The sequence below is a fragment of the Suricata suricatta genome, chromosome 6, assembly GCF_006229205.1.
Source record: "Suricata suricatta isolate VVHF042 chromosome 6, meerkat_22Aug2017_6uvM2_HiC, whole genome shotgun sequence".
Classification (NCBI taxonomy): domain Eukaryota; kingdom Metazoa; phylum Chordata; class Mammalia; order Carnivora; family Herpestidae; genus Suricata; species Suricata suricatta.
In genome coordinates, this window is record NC_043705.1 from 20579188 (window position 1) to 20604919 (window position 25732).

At 39.4% G+C, this 25732-nt stretch overlaps 1 protein-coding gene across 1 annotated transcript in view; it reads right to left on the reverse strand.

Annotated features, from left to right (window-relative positions):
• FBN2 (fibrillin 2) overlaps window positions 1–25046 on the reverse strand; it is a 245033-nt gene extending 219987 nt beyond the window's left edge. Inside the window, exons 1-4 of the mRNA XM_029941159.1 lie at window positions 24911–25046; window positions 20313–20411; window positions 17087–17182; window positions 11778–11873 (exon numbers count right to left, since the gene is read on the reverse strand). Of these exons, the coding sequence (XP_029797019.1) occupies window positions 11778–11873; window positions 17087–17182; window positions 20313–20411; window positions 24911–25046 (427 nt within the window). The remainder of the gene's footprint in view (window positions 1–11777; window positions 11874–17086; window positions 17183–20312; window positions 20412–24910) is intronic.
• Between the last annotated feature and the right edge of the window lie 686 nt (window positions 25047–25732).

A 25732-nucleotide genomic window follows, 5' to 3' on the forward strand; every position in this document is an offset into this window, starting at 1 on the left:
CATAGGTGTTAGAAATGAATTTACACAATTACTGAATGTAGCTTGCAGAAAACTGTTATTGGATTCTGATTTAATTCCACTTTGGAATGAGAACACACATCGTGTAATTTATTGAAACTTGATTCATGACTCAGAATACGGTCTATCTTGCTACATGTTCCACATGCACATGAAAATAATGTACAGTCTCTGCTGTTGTGTAACAGAGTATTCCATAAACCTCAAACTCATCACATATATGTTGATAGTGATGTTCAAATCTTCTCTATCTTTATTAACTTTATCTACTTCTCTTAATTACTGGGAGGTGCTGAAACTTCCAGCCATAACTGCGGTTTTCTCTATTCCTCTTTGGAGGTCCATCAGTTTTTACTTCCTGTATTTTGATGTCATGTTATGAATCGTGTGAATATTTAGAATTGTTACACCCCCTTAAGTGATTTCTTGTTATGAAATGACCTTCGTGCCAGAAGCTCTTTGATCTGGAATCTACTTTGTCTGATATGAAGCCACTCCAGCTTTCTTTTGATTACTATTAGCTAGATATTTCTTTTTCAGTCCTTTTGCTTTTTAATCTATTAGCGTCCTCTAGTTAAAATAGATTTCTTACAGGCAACACATAACTGGATATTGGTTTTTTTCTCATAACAATCTCTGCCTTTTAATTGGATGTTGAGACCATTCACATTTAACCAATTACCAACATGGTTAGTTTTAACTCTGTGACTTTGCAATTGTGTTCTACTTGTCCATTTATTTGCCTTATCTTACTTGGCTGCTTTGAATTTGTTTTGGTCCCATTTTATCACCTTTTGTTGACTTATTAGTTACAACTCTATGCTTTTTTGGTGGTTGCTTTAGGGCTTAAGCACATCTTTAATTTACCAAAGTCTGTCTTCAAGTAACATTATGCTCTTTGACAGTATGAAAACCTCCCAGCCTGTGTTTCTGTTTTAATATACTTCACCAACATATCGGCTATAAACTCTACAGAAAACTGTTAATCATTTTTGTTTAAACACCCAATTGCTTCTTAAAGAGTCTTAAGCGCAAAGAAAAAAAATCTTATGTATTTACCCCGATACCTTTATGATGCTCTTCATTTCTTTGCATAGATTCATATTTATATCTGGTATTACTATTCTTCTGCCTGAAGGACTGCCTTTAACATTTCTTGAAGCGCAGGCCTGCTGGTGATGAATTCTTTCAGCTTTTATATGTTTAAAAAAGGCTTGGGGCACCTGGGGGTCTCAGTCTGATGGGCATCCCACTTCTGCTCAGGTCACAACCTCATGGCTTATGGGTTGGAGCCCTGCGTAGGGGGCTCTGTGCTGACAGCTCAGAGCCTGGAGCCTGCTTCAGATTCTGTGTTTCCCTCTCTCTCTGCACTACTTCTCCCCCTCAATCATGTTCACTCTCCCTCTCTCTAAAGAATAAGTAAACATTATATAAAAAAGCTTTATTTTGCCTGTTTTTGAAAGATATTTTCCTGGATATAGAATTCAAGAAGGATCTTTTTTTTTTTTTTTCAGTTGCAGTACTTGATGACGTTCCAAGTGTCTTTTCATATGCACTGTTTCAAGAAGAAATCTTTTTGTGACCCTTATTTTTTTGTAACTTTGTACAAAAGAAAGTCTTTTTTTCTTTAGCTGCTTTAACGGTTTTCTCCATTTAGGTAATTAGCAGCAATTTCATTATAGTCTCCCCTAAAAATAGTTTTCTCATTGTTTCTTTGTCTGGAATTCACTGATCTCCTCTCACTCTACAGAGTTTATCAAACTTGGACAATTTCTGCACATTATTTTTTCAAATATGTTTTTTATACCATCACTCCTGTGATAACTCCAATTATATGTATACAGTTCACTGGAAGTAGTGAACAAAGCTGAGTTGCTCCTACATTTTTTAAATCTTTTCCTGTGTCTTTCATTTTAAGTGGTTTCTATTGCTACATCTTTAACCTTCCATTAATTCCATCCAGAATATGTTTCACTTCAGGTATTTTAGTTTTCATCTCCAGAGATGAAAACTAAATTTGGCTTCCATGTCTCTCACACTTTTAATCTGTCCTCTAGTTTTATATACATCCAGAAAACCCTGATAATAACTGTTTTAATCTCCTAGTCTGCAAATTCTAACATCCATGTAGGCTTTGGATGGATTTTGGCAAATTGATATTTCTTGTTATGATCATACTGTACTGCTGATCTATAGAAAATGTTTGAATAAGAGTATTAGATTAGATACATATATTGTATTAGATACATATATTAGATACATTGTATTATATATTGTATATTTTGTATTAGATACATATATTGTGAATTTTATCTTACTGAGTGCTTAGTATTTCTATAGTCTTATAAATATTGTTGACCTCTGCTCTTGGATGTTTGAACCTCCTGGATGTTGTTTTTATGATTTATCCAGCAGGATGGGAGCATTTATTCTGTAGCTAATTATTCCTCACTGCAGAATAAGGAACCGTTCTAAGTACTATAACCATTGTCCCACAGAGTCTGTGGTTCTCCATTCTGGTGTGAAAGTAAGGCAGTATTTATGGGCTTGTGTGTGCTCAGTATCATTCCTCCAAATTATTTTGGGTAACTCCCTTCTCTAGCCTCCTGCACTTTCCTCCTGTACATATGCTGACCAGTATTCTAATGAAAATCTGAGAGAAGCTCTCTGAAGACACCCAGAGTATTTTCTGAGTTCCGTATACAGCATTTTCCTCTCCAAGGGAACTTTTGCCCTGAGAACCTTAGCCATCTTGGTCTTCCCAGAAGCTCAATGCTATCTCAATTTAAGAAATCTGTCCAAATGTACAAAAAAAACAAATAAATAAGAACAGAAACAAAAACAAAACCTCCCCCAAACAGCAGCCTGTGGAAATCTAACACAGTTCTTCTTGTAGGGACCACTATATTTTGTTATCCAATGTCCAGTAGTATCTTAAAAACCACTGTTTCATATATTTTGTTCTGCTTTTCAGTTCTTTTTGGGCAGGAGGCTTAATCAGGTTCCTGCCAGTTCCTCTTGGCTGGAAAAGGATTCTCAATTTAGTTTTAAGCATGATGAGTTTTGAATAACTATTTTAGAAAATTGTACACATAAATAATCTCTGGGTATATGAATTCAGAAGTAGAATATGAAATTTATGTACCAAAAACATTTCCCTAGGCCAGATGACAGAAGACTGGCATATGAACCTTGTTATCATTCTCATAACTGAACAGGTGACACAATGCAGTTCTACAGGGTGGGAATATATGACTCTGGCACTGTTGTGTTTCACTTAAATAAAGTTAATTAAGGTTAAGTACATCATTTTGAGGTTATACCACTTGTTTTCAAACACTTCTTTCTCCCTTTATTATCTGGGTGAATTATGGCCAAATGCTTTGCCTCTTTGTGCCTCTGTTTTCTTATGTGTTAATGTAATGCTTTAAAAAAATGGTATCTCTGAGCTGTTCTAAGTATTAATTCCTCCCAACTACTTATTATAGTAATAATACCATTCCTCCATCTTACATAGTTTTCCCCAATATTACATAAGTTTCCTTTCCAAATTAATACTAGCCATCTAATTTTACACATACATCAATCATAATCCTAGTGGAAACACACAAACATAATATGTCCATTGCTATTAACTAGTTGACACGCAAGGAGTTCTGAATGGTGTCTGTGTCTCAGTTTCTCTACCCTCCATTCCTTTGTTTGCTACTCTAGAGTAACCTCTCTCAGAGAATTACTCTCAAGTCCAGAAGCCCTTTGTGAGCTCTCTCCACAGTGCTGCTGAACAGTGGCAGCCTCTTGACCCTGGCATTAAAGACCTTGTATATTAAAGTCCAAGTCTATTTGTCCAACCTCATCTTCTACTCTTCTATTTCACTCACTGTGTCTTACAGCCTCTCTAATAAATAAGCCTGCACAAACATCCAAGCGCTTCTACCACGTCTGTACTTTTTTGCATCCTATTTCTTCTACCTCGAAGCCCAATGCCTATGAAGTCCCATAACTGGTGGGTCCTGCACATACTGCACTGTGTGGAGAATGGGGAACATAAAGGCAGCTTCCGATAAAAAGCTCTGCTCTTCACAGGTCCACCACCAAGTCAGCAAGCAGGCAACACAACGATGGAGAGAGCTGTTCTGGAGGGATGGAAGGTGACAGGGAGATAAAAGAACAGCAGGCTTAATTTTGCCTGAAAAGTAAACTGAGGCAGGGGGTGTATGGTGGTCAAGAAAAGCTTCACAGAGAAACAATTCTCTAGATGTTTGAAGGACCTCCCAAACCAACCTCTTTCTACAAGAATGAGCAACATGCAAGACTACTTATTACAAGTATGCTGAGCAAAATAAACCTTCCATATATATCAGTTCCACTGTGAAATGCTCACAAACAGACCTTGTGTACCAGGAAGCACGGGTCTAAAACCAAAGAGACCAGTGAAATACTGAGTAACTACTGAAAGCAACACTGGTATTTAGAGCATAAATATGTCCAAGCAAGATAAGAAGGATCTACAAGTTCAGCTATATAACATGCAAGGTAATGATAATGATACATAGTATACTTCAGCTGATTTTTGCATATGATCACAAAGAACCCACAAAAGTTAAACAATGAAGCTTAGATTGTTCACAAATGATGTACCCTAATCTGATACAGTCCCAGCAACCCGGAGATTACCTCTCTCATCCAAGACAATTTTGTCTAAGAGAGCTTTATCATATCTTGTTTTTATTTTCCGCAATGATAGCTGATCATTCCATGTGTACTTACTCGGTAACAGCCCTGGCTAGGTAAGTAGTCTCTCATTTAATTCTCATACCAGGAAGGTGAGCCTCTCTTAAAATACATTCTCAATAACAGCAGCATGAAACTTTATTTGACTTAAGTAATTAATAAAATCCTCGATTCCTCATTCAAAATTTCATTTTTGACTATTCCATTTTGAATAGCCAGCCACCATATCTATTTTTTTTATAACTGGGGAGTCCAATTGAAAGAGATTAACATCAATGAATATCATTTTTTTAGATGCCTGATGTTATATTGTGTCATTTAAGTCACAAAAATATAGATGACATGATAGACCCATATTTTGTATGCAGAAACAAGGATCAGGGAGGATAATCAATCACATTTCCAAGATTATATGGGTCTTACTTTTCAGTTCTGATTCTGACTACACCCTGTGGTCTTAAAACAACCAGTATCACTAAGTGAATGCTCCCCACAGGCCAGGCACTCTGCCTCTTACATAGCCGGAGCCTAACACATCATTGTTTTTACTCTTTCCAACAACTCCATGAAGTAATTGCAGGTCCACTGTCCTTTATCTGAAACCCCTAGATACAGGCGCTACTTAGAAATTTATAATGTCTGGGTTTTGTTTTTTTTTGACATACACTTGATCCTTGAACAACACAGAAGTTAGAGGCACTAACCCCAGTGCAGATGAAAATCCACATATAACTTTTGACCCCCAAAACTTACCCCTTAGCAGCCTATTATTTGACCAGAGGCTTTATCAGTAACATAAGCAGTTGATTAACATGTATTTTGTATGTGATGTGTATTACAGACTATATTTTTACAATTAAGTAAGCTAAGAAAAAAGAAAACGTTAAGAAAATCATAAAGAAGAGAAAATACATTTACAGCACTAGACTGTATTGGAAAAATATCCACATAAAAATGTACCTGCAGAGTGCATACCTATGTTGTTCAAGAGTCAAATACACAGAGTGCACGTGCACATTTTATTATTACTTTTGACTGAACCCTATATAATATTTCACTATATTGAATGTGCGTGTGTGTGTGTGTGAGCGTGAGCGTGAGCTCTGCTCAGGTTCCACACCAGTTAGCCTCTAATGTCTTCCAACCTCATGTTGAAACGGGAAAAGAGGAAAATATTTATGGAGTGACACAAATATAAAATATGTTAATAAATTTAAATCTCTACTGCAGGTTTCTCTGCCTTTACATAGATAAACCAGAAAAAAAAGAAAAAGAAATGTATGAATAAAGGCACTTAGAGCTGGGAGCTGCTTTAATTCAAAGGAGTTTCGTAAATAAAGCCTCCAAGTCTCACAGGCTGGCAACACATCTGATCGTAGTGCCAGATCTGAACAGCAAAGATGTAAAGTGGAGACTAGGTGGGAGCCCTGGCTTCTCCCGTAGCAGGTCCATCAAGGACTGTCTCTCAGATGCCGACCCTTCCTTCCCAGAACCAAGCGTCTCTACTCCAAGTCTTAATATCACCCCCTTCCTTTCTCTCATCCTTCCTCTCCTTCTTCCCTTCCTTCTCTCTTACTTCCCACTGTCTGCTTTTTGGCTCTCATTTTCCCTCCCTTCTGTTCTTAATGGCATTCAAGATAAGGATGTCATCTGAGCTGGTGCCAAAAAGTAAAGTTCCCACAGATCTTTTGGTGTTTCTCTGATGCCCATTTAAGGTTAAGTTTAACTTAGAGAGTGCAAGGTTATAAAATGCTCTTAACAGCCTCGTGAGTGCAGAAATATGTGCGTGCGTGCGTGTGCACGCACATGTGGGCGCATGTGAGTTTGACATCTGTGGTTGGTAACGTTCTCTGCTCCTTCTAATTTCATTCTCACTAAATTGTCAGAGGGCAAGAGAAAGGCAGACATCTTATTTCTATAAAACAAGTTCAGCTCGGTGATTGTGGCAATTGGTAATTAAGTATGAAGTTTAAATAATGCTATTTAGCAAAAAGTCAATCATGCTGTATTGTGTAATATCAATATAAGAATTATTCCAAAACTATTTTTCTTGCTATAATGAGTTATATATTTTTTCACTCAGATAAAATGAAGGAAGACTTTTCTACTTCTCCCTTAATCAGGAAGAATTTCTGAGCTATCACATAAAGTTGTTCCTACTCCTATTATAGGATTTACATAGTATGTTACTTTTTAATGTTTAAGTAGATGATCACTACTATTCTTTAAATAGTTTGCTTCTCATTAACAGAAGAGTTTATATTGCTTTTCTTTGTAACTTGAGCTCCAACTACTTAGCCTAATACTTAATAAGCACTCCAAAGATACATAAATAAATGCTTATATATACTTACTTTATTTAAAAATAAAAACTACCCTCCTATATATTCTCACTTGTAGTTAGAAAAGTACCAAGAAATAAAATGTCAATAGAGCTAGTGAAAAAACTATAGGTATTTACAAGATTTGGGAGTGCAGAAAGGCTTTCTAAACACAGTATCAAAGGAGCAAATCTTTAAAAAGCCTGTTTAGAGAGAAAAAAACAGAATAGATCAAAAGTTTTAAATTTTCACATACTCAACAACTCAGCAGTTGCATTTGTAGACTAAATCCTAAGAATAAAATCCAGGGTAAAGATTTATCTGCATAGATTCTTTTCATAGCATTGCTAAACTACAAACAAGCCAACAAAAAAAGGAAAACCTGGAAATGACCCTAAATGTCAGCTAACAGAGAAATAGAAGGCAGGCAGCTCTATCACAAGAATTGGGTTTAGGTCTTAAATTAGATTGTGTGATATCCTTTGTCCTTATACTTCCTACTGCTACTGTAATTGTGACCTGGGCAAAGCTCCCTCATCTGTGAGGTCAAGAAAGTGACATCACCGTCATGGCATGATTGTATAGAATGTGATGCCCCACCCTCACTGTTACAATGTGCAGGGCAACTATGTGAATCTACAAAGTAATGCATTTAACAGCGGCAATGAGAAACAAGATAAAGTAGATTTCATGTTACAGAACAGCAGATTACAGTAAGAATGGAAAGATTATATGTGAAGTAGAAAAAAGGATTTAAAGCATATACTCCGAAATGTTATAAAATAATTCATTCTGACTGGAGGAACTATAAATACTTGCATATTTTTATTTTCTAAATTACTTTATAATAAATATGTATTTCTTTTAGATAAGAAAATTACAATGGAAGGAATGTTTTCTGAAAAATACTGTTTATACAGTTCTTGGAAGTATCGAATCCACTGTGTATAGCATTTTGCATAATACACCAGACCCTTCTCTCACCGTTCCCTATATTCCTGGTCACACTAGTTTGCTGTTATTTCATGGGCTGAACCAACACACTGTAAATACTTTACTGTAAATTCCAATGTATTAATGTTGATTTATACCTGCATCAGTTATTTCTGAACAAATTTAGGTCTAGTTTACCTAGTTCTCAGAATTCAGAAAAACCCTAGCTTTGCCTGCCTCCACTCTTGTTCCTGGGCAAATCTGGACATGGTCTGAATGGGCTGAAGAGCAGCCACAGTTACTATATTATCCAAAATGTGGGTGGATGAACAAAAATATATAGGATAATGCAATAGCTGATAATTAGATTTCAAGTTTAATTATGCAATCTGAAGATGGTGGTGGCCTCTTTTTAGAGAAGCCCTCATCACCATGTTCCCATTGAATTAGACAAAACGGATGGGCTATCCATTTGCTTACTGTCCAGTTTAGGCAGGACCATAATCATACAGAGGGTGAAGAACCAGGATTCTGACAATAAACCCCTGCCTTACAATCGGGTGAGTGAGTGAGTGAGTGAGTGAGTGAGAGACCTGTGACCAGAGAGAGGTATTCACGCAGCGGGTGAGGGACTCCTCTACAGGCTTTCAGACACTGAGATCATGCAGTCGGTCCTACAACTAGACGGTTTCATGAAAGTTATCCTAAAGTGAAATCCATCCATATTCCATTTTGCACAAGGCTTGAAAGTTTACATTTTATAAACTTTAATATTGGCAACTTGACCTCAGCTTTTTAAAAGGAGTTTTAGATTTACAGTGGAATTTTTCTTAAAAACAGCAACTGATTAAAAAATAAATCCCCAGTCCTCCTTTCAAAGGTACCATTTACTGGAAAGCGTACACTTTAGAGCAAATGTCACTATATATAAGGATATTTGAAATTTCACCAAATATATGTACTTTTTAAAGAAAGTCATGTCTACATGATAAAAAGTACGTTGTAGTGATTTATGGATAATTTAGAAGAGTCTAGGATATATTTCTAACAGATGTTCCTTATATAAGCCTTAAGGAAAAGCTAAGATTTCAACAATCATTTAAGTCAAAGAAGGTGAAATAGGGACTTTGGGTTGCCTGCATTTGTGGTGAAGTAATTACCATATGTTGTCCAAAAATCCCTTAGGTAAATTCATTTCTTGCCTACCCAGCCCCTTCAAGTTTCTACGGACAAATAATAAAGTACATTATAAGTGTTGGGAGGGTGGAACACCAGGTCTTAATGTTAAGATGCTAATTCCATTTCTGTGTTTTCTTAGGTATATATTAAGTGCAATATTTATCTTTTCTCAAATGCCATCTGTTGGAAGAGAGAGGCCACAAAGCATGGGGTCCCTTCATGTGCCTTGGACACAGCTGGGTTGTCTGCCTTCTACAATCAGCAGTGGCCGGAAGAACTCTGGAATGCTAAATATAAAAGGTCACTGTCCATATCAGCAAGAGTGAGAAGAGAACTAACTCCAAACAGGCTCTGCTTACCCAGCACCAAGACTCAAATACCAGAGCCATGCCAGCCACTCAGTTACCACTCAGTCTCTGCCTCCAGTCCAGAAGCCCAGAGATCTGGAAAAGCAGTCGTGTTTTATCATACAACTGATCCCCCAGAGGCCAATTTAAAGGAAAATTATATGTATCCTACATGAAGGAGGAAAAAGATCCCTCACTTTATAAAAGTTTTTTCCCTTTTAAGAGAAAAAGAACATATATTTTGAAACTCTGTCATTGAAAAAGACATACAAATTATAAATGTTAATAGGACATGTGCCCCTATTCACTAAGCTCAACATACATAAATTACTCCTTTTGTATTTGTGTAGACAATGCTTAAGAAAAATTATGAACTCTACTTTTAGTGACATTAGCTATTACACCTTAAAATATTCCACTGAAAATATCTTCTAAAATCATGTTCAGTTCATATTTGTAACACAAGAATGGAAATTGTTAACTTTTTTTTTGAAGAAATGAAGTTTTAGAACTTTCACCCAAAGAGTAGAAATTAAAAAGATTTTTAAGAAACAAGCCCATGTTTTTAAAGTTATAAAAAAGAGGTGGGGAACACCTGGGTGGCTCAGTCTGTTGAGAGTCTGACTTCCGCTCAGGTCATTATCTTCCTGTTCATGAGTTTGGGCCCCGCATCAGCTCTAAGCTCAGAGCCTGGAGCCTGCTTCCCATTCTGGGTCTCCCTCTCTCTCTCCCCCTCCCCTGTTCGTACTCTGTCTGTTTCTCTCTCTCTCGAAAAGAAATAAACATTAAAAAATTTTTAAGAAACCAACCCATGCTTTAAAAAAATATCCTTTAGGCCCATTCATTAATTAATTTTGTTAATTTCTTCTGAAAACATGCTATTATACATGTAAAGTATATCTAAGTTTTTATTGGATTCTCTTAAGTTTAGTAAGGACTAACAAATCTAATGAATGAATAACTGTTGAAGAATAATGATGTAATGCCTGGAAGCCTCTGGCCTGAAACTGCCCAATCCTTCGCCAATTAGGAAATGAACTTGAAATATGCTTCAGATTGAGAGACTGCTTCCAGAAGTTACACGACTTCCAGAAAAATCATCTCCACCAATTCTAATTATGTTTGAGATTTTAAGTTAAACTATTATCCATACTATAGTATTTAAATAAACTTAACATTATGTAGGAAATTTGTGTCATTTCATTCTCAACAACCTACCTTTTTATGCGAACATTTCACAATTAATTCTTCTTCCCAAAATAAAAGCATCTGGTAAAGACATTTAAATTTATCCTATCTATAAACTCTGTCATTTGTGGAATGTACTTCAGTCTCAAGAAATCTCAATTACTGACGGAATAATGTAAATATGGTGATACATATATACATACCAGTGTATGTTAAATGGCTGCATCTATCTTACTTTTCAAACTTTGCTATAGGATTTCAATTTCTCAGTTTCTTCTCAAGATTTAATCCAAATACTATGATAAAGTTTTTGTCAGGGTAATGAATATACATTCTTAAATATAAGACTTCTTTACAATTTAAACCCTCTCTCTCTACATATAAACAGTCAACCACCTTTTATCTGTCATATTTCAATGGCACAGTTTCAGATACTCTAGTGTTCTGCAACAAAAAAAGGGCTGGACAAGTTGAGATGCTCTGACTATGCCTGGGGCAACAGAGAATGTGTGTCACGGTCAGTGATTACGGAATGCTGCGTTTATATGAAGCTTGTTTTTAGTCCTGTAATTCAGTGTTAGTTATTTATCACATTTTATAAGGTTAAGCATCTTTGATATGCCACTTGCACCCATTTGCTACCAGGACACCGTTCATTTAGCACATTGACCCTGGAGATTTTCAGCAGTCTACAGGTCATGAGTTTAAGCGCCATTTGTATTTCAGTACACTGGGTTCCTATTGGCTTGTCTGACTGTTCACATGATAGAGTAGACAATGCTGGATGGCTCCGGGCTGCCAACCCTCCTCCCTCCTCTCCTGCTCAACAGAACTTCCACTGGCCTCCCCAACAGAGAGGCTGCCGCTGGGGAAAACTGACCTTCTTCAGCTGCTGTGAGTTACCTCTCATAAGCTTACATTTCAAGTTGTAGATGCAGTCAAAGATGAATACAAGTATTATTTCATTAGAAGAATTCTCACTGGATAATTAAAAATTACATGTTGTTATAACAAAAGAGACTCCTCCAGAGGGAAGTTCTCACTTCTCTTTTCTTACCTCTTTCACACTGCGGACCAGTGAATCCATAAACACAAGCGCAGCGGTTGGGTCCAATACAGCGCCCACCATTCTGACATCCATTTTCGCAGACGGCTGCACACAAAACACAGCGAGAAGGTTATACAGGCAATCTCTGAGTACAGTTGACCTCTGAGCACCACAGGTTTGAACGGCACTGGTCCACTCCAATGCAGATTTTTTTTTCAATAAATATGGTACAGGACTGTAAATGTAGTTTCTCTTCCTTGGGATTTCCTTAATAATATTTTCTTTCCTCTAGTGTACATTAAGAATATAGCATATAATACATGCAACATATAACATATGTGCTAATGGAACATTAACATGATCAGCAAGGCTTCCAATCAACTGTTAGCAGTTAGGCTTCTGGGAATTCAAAAGTTAAAAACTTAGATTTTCACCTGCAGGGGTGGGGGGGCTGGAACCCCCCAAGCTCCATGTTGTTCAAGGGTCATCTGTACAATATTGTGTGGAGATGCAGCCTACAGTGGATCTTACCTCTCAAACACATCAGCTACAGCTCACATCAGCCATTTGAATGTATATTGAGACAAAAGCCTACACAATTCATTGAAGTCACATTGTTAGGCACACATTTGGTAGAAGTTTTATTTTACTTAATCAGAATCACAAAAATTAGCTGGCTCAAATGTTCATGCTATCAGAATAGGATTATATAGTCCTCTATTTTGGCTCATTTAGCCCCATAATCGATCTTCACAGGTAAGGACATGATTAAAATAGGGGGAAATGCAGGGAAAAGGGGTCAGACAAGACGTAGCAGAGAGAGAGAGAGAGGAGAGGAGTATGGGATATGGAAAAATAAAGAGGGTATGGCAACAGAGAGAAGGAAAAATCGGAAAAAAAAAAAAAGCCCCTCCTAAAAAGACAGGGTGGGGGTGGTCAATTAGAAAAGGGCAAATCTAACATGAAAAATGAGAGGGAAATACCAACTCAGCAATGAAACACCAAGAGAAATAATGAATCTGGAACCTGTAGAGAGCACGTACAGGATATAAAATCTAAGAAGGGAAAAACCTCTCTGTGTAAATATAATACTTATTTTTATTTAAAAATTAACCCACAGTCCAAAATTGCTATGACAAACACCGGCAGCATGCCCTCCTTCACTCCTTTCCACTTGGGACCAGGGATGACCAGGATTCAATCCAGGCTCTGTGGGCCCCAGGGAGCCAGGGAGCCAGGCCTGCCCCTGAGCCACGCCCCTCCCCTCCCCCACAGCACCTCAGCAGTCAGGACCACAAAAAGAAAACCATTCTGCAGAGTCCCTGGAAAACAAGCATTCCTACAAATTCTCCTGACAGCAGCTGACTCTAAGAATCATGCCTTCTCCAAGAGAAAATACTAAGGAGCTTGTCTTTCAATACACCCATCTTGTTGAATAGCAACAATGTCCTCACAGATGAAAAGGATTATCTTCTTTGACCTGTGCTCACAAAACAGAGCTTATGACATTAAAGCAAAGTGAGGGGCTAAAGCACATCTAAGTGAAGTGAAGTTCACTTCAAGTGAACTATGTAACAAAAAAGTGAAGCTCAATATATAAACTGTTATCTAAAGATGCAACAGTGTTGCTATTTCCTTACCAGGAACATTGAGCTGATTTACCTATTCTCATCCAGACTACTCCAAGTGGCTTCTGTTCTGCTGACAGTACAAAACCAAAACATACTCTGAAACAAAAGATTTCTTCATCATCTTAAAGCACCACGGTGCCAATGGCTTTCAGATTCCTTGTCTGCACCCGGCTTCGTGCAAAGGCAGGAAGTACTCTACATTCGTCTGCACAATTACATCTGTGTAAGAACTACACCCTTCAGCTTCTTCCTTGTCCCAAGCTGACTTCTACAGCACACTTCCAACTCATTACTGTCTGGAAATATGGGCTAGGCAATCAATTAGGTGAAGAAATACAAAGGATAAAGGCAACAAAGGTCATGAGAAGTATGAGAAAGATGGGGGTGGTCAGGAATGTGGAGAAAACAAAACCCTGTCCAAGAGTTCTCAGTGGTGTGTAATTCCACAGAAACGATTACCAGCACTTAAAGATTTCAACTGCTAAGAAGGTACACTGCAAAGAAGGGACCCTCATCTAAAGTGATGAATTATAATGTGAGAAAACGGCCTTAAGTATCATCAAGCTATAAGAAATGAAAATGGAAACCACTTTTTCTGACGTGTTCTCTCATGAGACCCATGCTGGGCTTTAACACGCCTGGGGAAAAGCATTCACGATTGACGCTCAGGATTCATTCCTGGGCTAAATGGAGGGAGAGCTTCTCTCTGGGTTTTCCAAAAATACACTCCCAGATGCCAGGTGGGAGATGAGGGCTAGATAATCCTGGACTTTCTCCTGGAAAGAACGCATCCACTTTAGATGGAACCTAGTCTAACCTGTTCAGGTTCACTGACAATGTCTCTCTTCCATTACTTTTGTTTTGTTTTGTTTTTGATGTGGACAACATATTTATTGTTCCTTAAAAATTCAGGTAAACATACAACATGGTTTGTTAAATAAGTTAAATACATTTTTTTTTACAAATTTCTGTATATTAATTTTTAACAGGGTAAACATATCAGCAGACGTAACCTATTTAAACAAAAGATCTTCCGGATCCTCGGTAATTTTTTTGTTAAGTGACAAGGCCCACGAACAAAGAAGATGATGAGATCCACCCAGACAGCTATTTGCTTACATTTCTAGTTCTCATGTGAGAGTGAGCTTTTCCAGGACACAGACCAGAGTTTGCTTCCCTTTGTATCCCCGTTTTCTAATGTAGAATTTGATGTCCCGCAGACACACACACAAAAAGTCGTGCGATACATGAAGGTTTTCCAGTCTTTTTTCCACTGTTTGGGAAGGCAGGATGACACCGCGCATGGACAAGGAGTTCTGCTGTTCCCAGCACTCCCTAATCCAATCGTCCTTCTGATTCTCAGCTTGCATGCTGAAAAAGTGAGTTAACTGTCCCTACCTTCGAGGGGTCCGCAGAGTAAATAAAACAGTGTATGTAACAAAGTGCACAGTGGCTGCACATTGAGTGCTATATAAACTTTAATTCTCCTTCTCTTTTATTCTACAAAGTGTTTCTGTAGAAACACTTTGGCTGCATAATCCAAAGTTTACACTGAGGAACAAGAGCAACAGAAGAGAAGCAGGCAGTGCATGTAAAAGTGGAACCAAAAAAATAAACAAGTTATTTTCCTTTGTGAGAATGACTTATGATAAAAATTATTTTTTAAAACTTTTATTTATTTAACTCATCTCTACATCCAACATGGGGCTCGAACTCATGACCCTGAGATCAGGAATTGCATGATCTTCTGAGTCAGCCAGCCAGGTGCCCCGAAAGTTATTTTATAAAGTAGTTTTTCTTGTGACAAAATATAAGGGAAATGGAAATTTACATTCCAATTAGAGTTAAAAAGAAATGTGAATATGCCTCAATTTCCAGCATGGAAAGAATGCTGACCACCCAGGAAGAAAAAAAAATGCTTGCACATGCTATGGGGTAAAGCAAAAGGCAGTGGAGAAAAGCACATACTACATACTGTCCACAGCAACTTCGCAGGGATCTTCGTCATGGCCTATAATTAACCTATTAGCTAGATAAACATTCAGTCTTGTGTTCCCAAGTTCGTATCTCCCTAAGCTCCCTCCTAAGGTCTGAGCTCAAACATCTTTCCAATTGGAGGTGGAAGAGACTCCTTAAACTATCAGCTCAAAAACGAAATCCTTGCTACTCCTGTTTGCAGCCCCGCCTAACCCACTCCCTGGCTTCCCATTTCAGGAAATGACACCACCATTCATGTTCCGGACCGCCCCCCAAACTCCAGTTGTCATCATGAGTCTTTGCTTTTTCTGTTTTTCTCCCCCCAGATACCCAGCCCCTCAGCACCCACCTCCTTCCACAGATTCTACCTCCAAATCCGGGCTCAAGGCAAGCACTTATGACATCCTCAATGACACCAGAACCGCGCACGGGCACTGCTGCCCCAGCGGCTAACTGGCCTTCCATTTTCTCTCTCACCTTTTCTATGATGTGGTTCCAGTACAACAGCCAGAGTGATGCTTCTAAGTTAATCCGATCACATCACTCTGCTGCTCAAACTGCCTCAACGGCTTCCCCGTAATATTCAGAGTCCAAATTTCTTCCCTTGGGGTATAAGGCCCTCTACCACCATCTCAGAACTCACTTCCTACCATAACCTCCTCTCCTCTCTTTACCCACATGGGCCTTCTTTTATGGTCTCCAAAATACGTGGTCTGTTGGTACCAAAGGTCCTGTGAATCTGCTTCTCCCTTTGCCTGCAACACTTTTCCCTCTGACCTAAAATGGGACCTTTGGCTCACAGATCTATTCCCAACACCTTGTACAGCGTGGGGCTCCCAGCAGTGACTCAATACACACTGCTGAATGAACGTTTTCTAAGGAAGGCTTTCCACATTTCTGGGAAGGCAGCTATGCAGTTTACATGTTTTTATAATCCCCATTTTAGCAAACATCTTTCCAGGACGTCTCTGGAATCACAGGCTGAGAGTTGTTACACCTGCTCCTTACTCTCAGTACTATAATTCTCTCTCCATGTCTCTCCATCTCCCTCTCCCTCCCTCCCTCTCTGTCTCTCTCTCTCTTAGACAACTTAAAAAGTGGCTTCCTTACACTATGCCTTGAGCTATTGTGTACTAGGTGTCACACCTTATCACCTTCTTACTTGCTGTATATAAATTTTGCTGGTTCCATATGTTCTATAAACCTAAGTGCTCAGCAAGGATAGTTTTGGTTCATGAGATATTCAGAGAACACAGTTTCATATATGCTGCTCTTTTCTTTCTTTAAAATTTTTAAATGTTTTTATTTATTTCTGAGAGAGAGACAGAGCGGAAACAGGGGAAAGACAGAGAGAGTGAGGGAGACACAGAATCTGAAGCAACGTCCAGGGTCTGAGCTGTCAGCACAGAACCTGAAGCAGGGCTCAAACTCACGAATGTTTTATGGAACTAGATTTTTTAAAAAGGAGGTAAATACTCACTTGTGTTATGTGTCAAATCTGATAAAGTAGGAGTGGTATTCAACATCAGTACTCTAAAACACAAACACTTTAAAGAGAAACAAATCTCATATGATAAGGTATGGCTTACTGCATAAAATTATTTTTTTAATAACCATAGGCTTTGCAGGCCCTTAAATTATGAGTTAGTAGGAAACACACACTGAATCAAACAATTTCTAGTAAGTGAAGTCTATTCCAAGGTTCCTTACGTTGTCCACAGTAAGTTCCAATATATCCCTTCTGGCACTGGCAATGGTCATCTGTGCAGGTCCCTCCATTCAGGCACCTAACGTTGCACTGCTGAACTGCAAGGAACAGCAAAAAAGGATAAAAGTATCAATCACTAACAGTACAGTACCTGTGAGTTATAAAAGCATACTAAATCTCCAATCCAATGACAAGTATATTCTGCAGAAGCGTTATAACCCAAATATATCTTTATTTGTGTAAGTGAACACATGAGCATATGTTACATTATTCAGCATGCATTTAAAACATATTACACTTTTGGTGTTAATCAGTTTATGGTGACTAGTAGTGTAGTTTCTAGGATGCGGGAGGCACTTGTGTATCCATTCGGAATGCAGGGGCTGAGCACCTACCCTAAGTGCCCAGCACCCCACTATAATGAAAGACTTACTATCCACTCTCATGGAGCTAACATTCCCATAGACAGACAAAACACAAGTCAACAAAGGCCATAATGTCACTATAGGTTGTAACAGGTTCTCCAAAGGAAACTCTGTCAGGAGAGAGAATAGCGTGGAGCCATAAAGGAACCTAGATAGGAGCAAGACAAGAACCATTCTTATGCAACACTTAAACTGAGTTCTGAGGGATGAGAATGAGCCAGGCAGGAGAAGTACCAGAGAAGAACCTCACAGAGAGAGGAACCAGCAAACTGAAAGACCCTCAGATGGTAAAGGGTTTCCTTTGTTTGAAGAACCGAAGGGGTTACATGATTATGAAGAGTCAGGCTGGGAAGAGAAGATCTTGAAGAGGCCAGCCAGATAATGCAAGGCCTCCTTGCCCATCACCGAAGGTTTTGCATTATATCCCAAATGCAACCGAAGTCATTGAAAGGATTTAAATCAGAGTCAAGTGATGCAGTCTGTATTTTGAAAGGATTCCTCTAGCTGCTCTGCAGAGAATAGATTAGAAGATAGCAAGAGCAGGAGCCAGAGAAGCCTTCAGGAGGTTGGTGACTGCAGTAGCCCTTCTGAGAAAGGAGGGAAGCTGAACCACAGGCTATCAGTTGCGATGGAAAGAAGAAGATGCATTTGAGATATTTTCCAACTGAACCCACAGGTCTTGTTAAAAGAGCTGATAGGATATGAGAGAAAGAGGGATAAAGCGAAGAAAAGGAGAAGCAGTTGCTTAAGCACTGGGTGAATGGCAGTGCCATTTCCTGAGATGAGAGAAACCAGAAGACGTAGACTGTGGGCGGCAGTGAATCAAATTTCATACAACCAAGTTTCAGATGTTTACTAAGCATCATGGAGATGTGGAACAGGAAGTGGAACAAGTGAATGTGAGGCTTAATGGAAGGATATTCTGGAGATAACTACTACGAGTTAGCAACATACTAGTAGTAGTTGAAGGCATATATGCAAATGACATTACCCAAGGAGGCCAGACTGTTGAGAATGCCAAACTCTGAAAGGAAGTCTAATGAAGAGGATGCAGACAGACTAAAAAAATTTAAAAAATCTAAAAAAAGGAACACTGTGGCCATTGATACTGCCCTAGTGAAAGGAAAAGAACATTTCATAAAGAGAGCCAGTAATGGTGCTAAATGCCTTAGGGAAGTGGAGCAGGATGAGGACTGGAAAAGACAGAAATATTTCCGGATGGAAAGGGAGTATTACTCAAGGCCACAAAAATTCATGGGTGCCCTCTGAAATTATATACCATAAACTGAGGGTGGGCCAGTGAATGTTTAGCTGCCCAGGCAGAGGATTAACAAGTTGAGTTGTAAAATTTCTCTAGGATTGGGTTTGTTTGTTTGCTTGTTTTGTGCTGAAGGCACATATGGGAAAACTAAGACACCCGGACAATGAAGACATGGGCAAGGCTGTCTTCCAGGCAGTCAGATAAGAGAGGTTCCTGAAAGCACTGGAGGAAATCTGTTAACCAGCGTGGTGGAGAAAGTCTGGATGAACTGTGAATGAGAGCTTTAAAAGGCTGTGAAAATGATGGATTATTTTCAAAGAAAATAAAACTAGAGTTCTCCTAAGAAGTTTCATCAGAAGACAATGACATTTGTCATAGAAATCTTGAATCTTCAATACAGGAGTCAGCTTCTCTCCTTCCTCTTTTTAGGAACATTTGGAGAGAGGAAATGTTAAACATATAAGAACATCACTCTGGCTTGAGGCAGACGTAAGATTTTATTTTGTTACTGAGCAATTAAATAAAGGGTATCTGCTTCCACTCTGTTAGAATATGATCTTAAACAATGGCCTAAAAGATTAGTCTTGAAGACCCAACAATTTTTCGCTGGGTCATGAATAACAATCTTACTCCACTATTGTGATCCTCCAGGGTTGCTGGGAATTCATATGTGTAAAGCAGAGTGAGTTAATAAATGTAAAGCATCTGGTCAGGTCAAAGTATTTGTGATCTTTCCCGATTAGTTAACCCACAAAACAGGGTATGAACCACAGGATTACACAAAGACAATAAATAGAGCGCAGCGCTTGCAAAAGCCTACCGGTTAAGGCAACAGAACACGTGGATTCAAATCTCTGTTACCTTGGGCAAGTTACTTAAATCAAATGCGCCCATCTCCTTTCTCTGTAAAATGGGGTCATAATAGTGCCTCATAGTTTTTTATGTGAGGATTAAATAAAATGAGATCGTCAAAAACATTAAAACAGTATCAGGCACATAGTAAAAACCCAGTAAGTTACACTTCTTATTCATTTAAAAAAATTTTTTAAAATGTGAATTTACTTTTGAGAGAGAGAAAGAGAGAGAATGGGGAAGGGGCAGAGAGAGAGGGAGACACAGAATCGGAAGCAGGCTCCAGGCTCTGAGCTGTCAGTACAGAGCCCAATGCAGGGCTCGAACTCACAAACTATGAGATCATGACCTGAGCTGAAGTCAGAAGCATAACTGACTGAGCCACCCAGGTGCCCCCAAGAGTTCTTAATTATAAAGAACATCTCCACTGAATCCAGGCACTTTGACAACACAGATGCTTATCTTCTGGACCAGAATTGAAGTGTTTTGCTTAATAAACATTGTGACCTTTACTCCTTAGTTTTTGGTGACAAGAATTAAGCCACTGAAGATTTTCACTCCAAAGAAAAACACAGATCTAGTTAGTGAGAAGAACAATCAAAGACTTATATCCTTGTTGAAAAAGACATTTTGTGTCTACTCAGGAGCCTCAGAATAATGCATTAAGAAGTTCACATCTAAGGAACATACTTGATTTCGATCCACAGGCTGGTGATATCTGGCCGCTGGAACAGGTGCACATGTTGGGACGGGAACAAAATCCATCTCCACAACTATTTCTACAAATTGCTGTAGAAAGCACAGTAGGGAAGCAGAGAAACAATTAGGTAATAAGCCACAGTTTGCAAAACAAAAAAGCTACAGTTAACAACAATAAACCTGGAAAGGTGAGATATAAGAGAAAAACACACAGGATACATAATTAGACTAATTTCAGATATGCAACAAAACTGCCCATTGTAGACATGGGACTGAGTCTCCTAAGTATCCTTACAATAATGTGCAAACAAATGGCACTATTTCAAGTTCCACAGCTCTTTAATTCTCGTTATCAACATGGGTCATAGCAGAGTGTTTCTACACAGAATTTACCACAAGACGACAGTCTTGGTCCTAGAAGCTGCGAAGAGTGAGGAAACCCAGAGGTCCCACCTACCTCAGAAAACACAGCCCACTCTGGAAAAGATCTTCACAAGACACAGAACATACACAATGGGCGGAGCCAGAGTCTCCAGGCCCTAACCACTTGGCCAAGCCCCAGGGGGTCCGAGCACATTCCTTCCCAGCTGGTATCTGACCTGCCCCATCATCAATCTTTGTTCTCCTTAATAATTCCCTCTCTCCTTCCTCCAGCCTTTCCTCTCTCATGCTACCACCACAACTTGGCTTATCCCTGCGGCTCAGAAAAGCTGCTGCGACATTTTGATGGAGGGCGAGTCAAAGCCTCCTGTGGCTGTGACCTCCAAGGTATGAGGGTCATCACAGCAAAGAATGTTAGGCTCACTGACGCAGCACATACCATGGATCCTCAAAACCGTCAGCAGAGTGCCTTCAAATGGGAAGGCTCTCCCATGTTTAGTCAGTTCATTAATCTCCATACCCACAACTGAATTCCCTGTGTACAAAGTCTACGTACTTTAATGCTCCATGACTAGATGCATGAAGACAAGAAGATGAGAGTCTGGGAATGCCTTCGCACTAGCTATACACATTTATGACGATGTGCGTATGTATCTTTTGCTAGACATGGGTCTCACAATTTTCAAAAAGATCTAAGACCTCCAATAATGTAAAGGGCATGTTCTACAAAAGCAAGCTAACGCAGCAATTGTTTTTCTTCTCCAAATTGCCTTTTGACACCCATGTAATATGACCAGCATCTCGATTAGTACCCTTATAAGTGAAAATGTTATAGATCACAGTGTGAAGACGGAAAACTAATGTTAGGCAAGAACATGACTCCTGCCATAGAGTAGACTGTTAATTTTGAAAATTTGCTACAGTTTCTGATCACCAATAATTTTCCGGTGACATAAATTCACTAAAATATTATCTTATTTCAAAGCCCTCTTATCCCCAGCAAGTTAACATTGAGTTCAGGCTTAGGTGATCTACAAAGGCCCCAAACCTAGGTCTTAAACCCAAGGAAGGTCTCATGGCGGAAGACTGGTCATCCTCAGGTGCGTGCTCTGTGGCTGTGTAGGCCCTTTCTCCTCATGCTCATCTCAAATTATGACTTGCCTTAAGTATCTGTCCCTCCCACAGTCCTGAAAACTACGAGACCCAGAAATACCAAATGGAGAGGGCAAGAGGAGATGATTGTTAGGATTTTACACATGCTGGGAGAGGGTGCACAGCACAGCGAAGAATACACAGAAGACCCGAGGTCTGATGTTGAGTTCTTGGGCTACCATGGACCCACTGCAAACTGAGAAAAAAAACACAGCTTCTCTGGGTTTTGTTTTCTTCTTGGTAAAAATAAAACAGGGCTTATACTGGAGTGATCTGAATTGTGCGTGTGCGTGTGTGTGTGTGTGTGTGTGTGCGCGCGCGTGCGTGCAGATGCTATGATTTCACGCCAACTCCTTCCCATTCTACTGATCGAAATGCCCTTCGTAGCAAAATTTCATAATAAGTAAACTAACAAACTTCCCATGGCTTCAAGTTCTAACAAGATTAAAAACCAAACCAAACCAATGAAAAGGGAGAGAGTCAGTTCCATTCTTTTGGAAACAATATTGGGAAGGTCAGAAGTCCTTCAGTGATCTTTGCAGGTCACAACTAAGAATGCTACCAATAGACACAGAGACTCAAATCAAAATGTGTCATGTTTCCAGTTTAAGAAATACATTTTTCTTTTAGTATCTTTGCCTCTTCATGAAGCCTGGTGAAGGCCAAACAGATTAAAATTCCAGAAGGTAATCATTTTAAAGTTTTCTATAAAGAAAGAATTCTGCTGTATAAATGTATGAAAAAATTAATCTTTGATGCATGCATTCTATTTGTATTTTACTTATCTCTTTTTGTAAGATGCCTCAGAACATGCATTTTGCCAAATGGTAAAAATTCAGTAAATATAATGAGTAACTTATAAGCAGCGAAAAATCCTAGAATGAAAATTCCCTGATTTTGACTTTATGATGGTTTCAATTTGGTTATTACCTCCACATATTACCATTTTAATAGTCAAAAATAATTGAACTACTAAATATAATCCAAAATGTTAAAATTCAAAATGTAGGTAAGATCTATACAAGTGAATATGAAGGTATTATATTTTCCCTCTATTTTCTGCACTATTTTATAGTCTTGGGTGTTTGAATTATGTTTTTAATGTGCTAATATTTTTGTAGAGAACTCTTGATATATGTGCTATACATGTTTCTGGACATATAAAGAAGACTTCAAAGTTTATGCTTTTTAGAGATTTATGATGCATGTAACTTCCAATGTATTTCATAAGCACTCGAATATTTCAAGTAGTAGAAATGCAGGCTTCAAAGTCACTGTTGTTCTGAGATTTCCAGAGTGGTTCTTCTAAACAAGAGCACAATGTTACTGAAAAACTAAAAGCATTTAAAGCCAACACTCCGAGAGCTATATATGTACATGTACATATATATTTCTACTTCAAATATTCTGGAAGGCTCTGTTCTCTGGAATTCCTATTCCGCCCCAATCCAATAAAATCTGACTTTACGGATTTTCAACACATACCATAAACCGATCCCTTCTTCTCGGCTCCTTTCCAACTCAATAATGGCAGTCACATTCATTACATTTAGTGAGTCAGACTTTCCGCAATGCCTAAGTCAGCCCAGCTAGTATGGCAGGTGTGTGGTGAGTGACATTAGCTGCTTTAGGATTCTAGGAAGCATGTTAAGTTTAAAGCAGGCACAGTTATGCCCTACTGGCCTGGACGAGTAAATACATCCTCCATAAATGCCTCACATAGATGATTTCTGCATTGGAGAAAAAAGAACGCAATACTCTTTCTGCCTTTTGAATAAAGTAAAGGCTTATAATCAGAGGGTTTATGTAAAATATTTATGAATCACTTTAAAGAACACAGTCATTATTTCCCATTTTTGCCTCCCAACTGGAGATTGTGGGATTTTTAGAGTAGAAAAAGTTTTAAGAAACAGGTCTTCACAACACATGAGATTTCATTCCTTTTTAAAAACTGAAATAACATTACATTAAGGGTCTATCTCAAACCCACAAAACCAATAAATACAGAGTCAGAGATGCCACTACATCCTTATTATGCCTTGGCTAGTGAGGCTTGCCCGCTTTCTCTGTTCACAGTTGCATAATTATCTTTTTCCCTGGAGAATACGAAGGTCAACTCAAGTCAAGATTGGCTCTAAATGAATGTGCTGTCTAGAATACCTCGTTCTCCTCCGGACAAGACAAATGTGACTCTGCTACATAACACACAGAGGAAGGCCAGTCACACTTCAACTCACAAATTCACAGGAATGCGAAAGAAGACATCCTATGGCCCATCATTGTGAGGCTGATAACTAACTAATGACTTCTCCAATTAGAACTTGGGAAAGCTAGGCATATACTTTGAAAACTAAATAAAAGAATCAAAATTTTAAGGCCAGAGATGCAGACCTTTTGAAGTTCTAAGCCTCACACTTTGAAAAATCTACTGTGCTCTATGAGACATGGGGCCCATAAATTCTAAATTTAAATATCTTCATGAAAAAAAAAACCAACCTTCAAACCATTTGGGAAGAGTTCTTTTAAAAATTTTGTTGACCTGGGTCAACTCTAAATCCCTGAGAGAGTTCCTTTCATATCTATGTTATGTGGCTGTTGAGATGAAACCAGAGATAATAAAGTGGTTTTGTACAAAGGCCTAAGAAAGCTTGATCTTCAAAAGGCCTAAACCTCATGCAGTCAAAAGCCAGATAATTTACATAATCACATTGTGGTCTTATCTGGACTCTTTTAGGAAAAAGTGGTTTTGAGTTATCTAGGGAATTACTGTACTCCCCCTTCAGTCTGTATTAATAGACACAGAAAGATAAAACTTCCAAGTATCTTTGAAACCTTTATCATTATTGCCCTTCAACAGAGCCTAGAAGTGGAGCCTAACCTGATGTAAACCGGCTGCTTCTTCCCCAACACTGGGATGGGGCCACGTCCTAATTATCACTGCTTTGTGGCCACTAGATTCTAAAAGCAACCGTGTGCCCCAAGGACTCAAAGCAAAAGCTGGGCCCTGACAGGGGCGGACCGCGCTGCCCAGGCTGTGATCCCAATCAGGCACTCACGGACAATGCACTGGTTTCCTCCAGGAAGCGTCTTCCATCCCGGGCAGCAGTAGGAGTGGAACCTGGATCCGCACACGTTGGGCCTGCGATGGACCAGCGAGGTCACACACATGGAGGGAAGGGTACGGTAACACATTAGCGGTTTTCCTAAGCAAAACCTTGAGTGAGAGGATTTCGGGACAACAAACAAACCAAAACTACACTTCAAATTCTTGGGGTTTGGGGCGCAGACAGGGAAGAAATGAGCTGGAATGGAGAAAGGTCGGAAACGTCTAAACCTTGCTTTTCATCTGCCCTCCCTTATTGCCTTTCTAAAGGGCGAAAAGAAAACTTGGAACCATATAATTTGCTGCTACTCTAGCCTCCGGATGCAGAGAACAAAGGGAACACTCTGTTTTCAAAAATCCTTGCCCTCGTCCCCAAATCCGTCCCTCCTTCATCCACTGTTCCTCGGGCCCCGACGTGTCCAGGAAGGCGCGTCGGAATCCGACGCGCTGGAGTTTGATGATGAGAGTGAACCATAAGCCCCACTCTAGTCCTCAAACAAAAGGCTCGGGGGCGGCGCCCCCGACGGTGGGGGGCTGCCAGGCTCCACCAGCCCCGATGCCGAGTGGAGTCCAGCCCGCCTTCAGCCTGACTTTGGGAACCCGGTCCCGCACCACGGTCACTGCGTGCGCCCTACCATCCGCACCCGGGGGCCTCCGACCCAACCCCTTAGGGAGGGCTTCTGCCCACCGAGCTGCGGAGGAAAAGGAGGAGGCGCTCCCGGGAGTCCTCGGGATTCTGGTGGAGGGGGCCGCGGCTTTAGCCGCCAGATCTGGT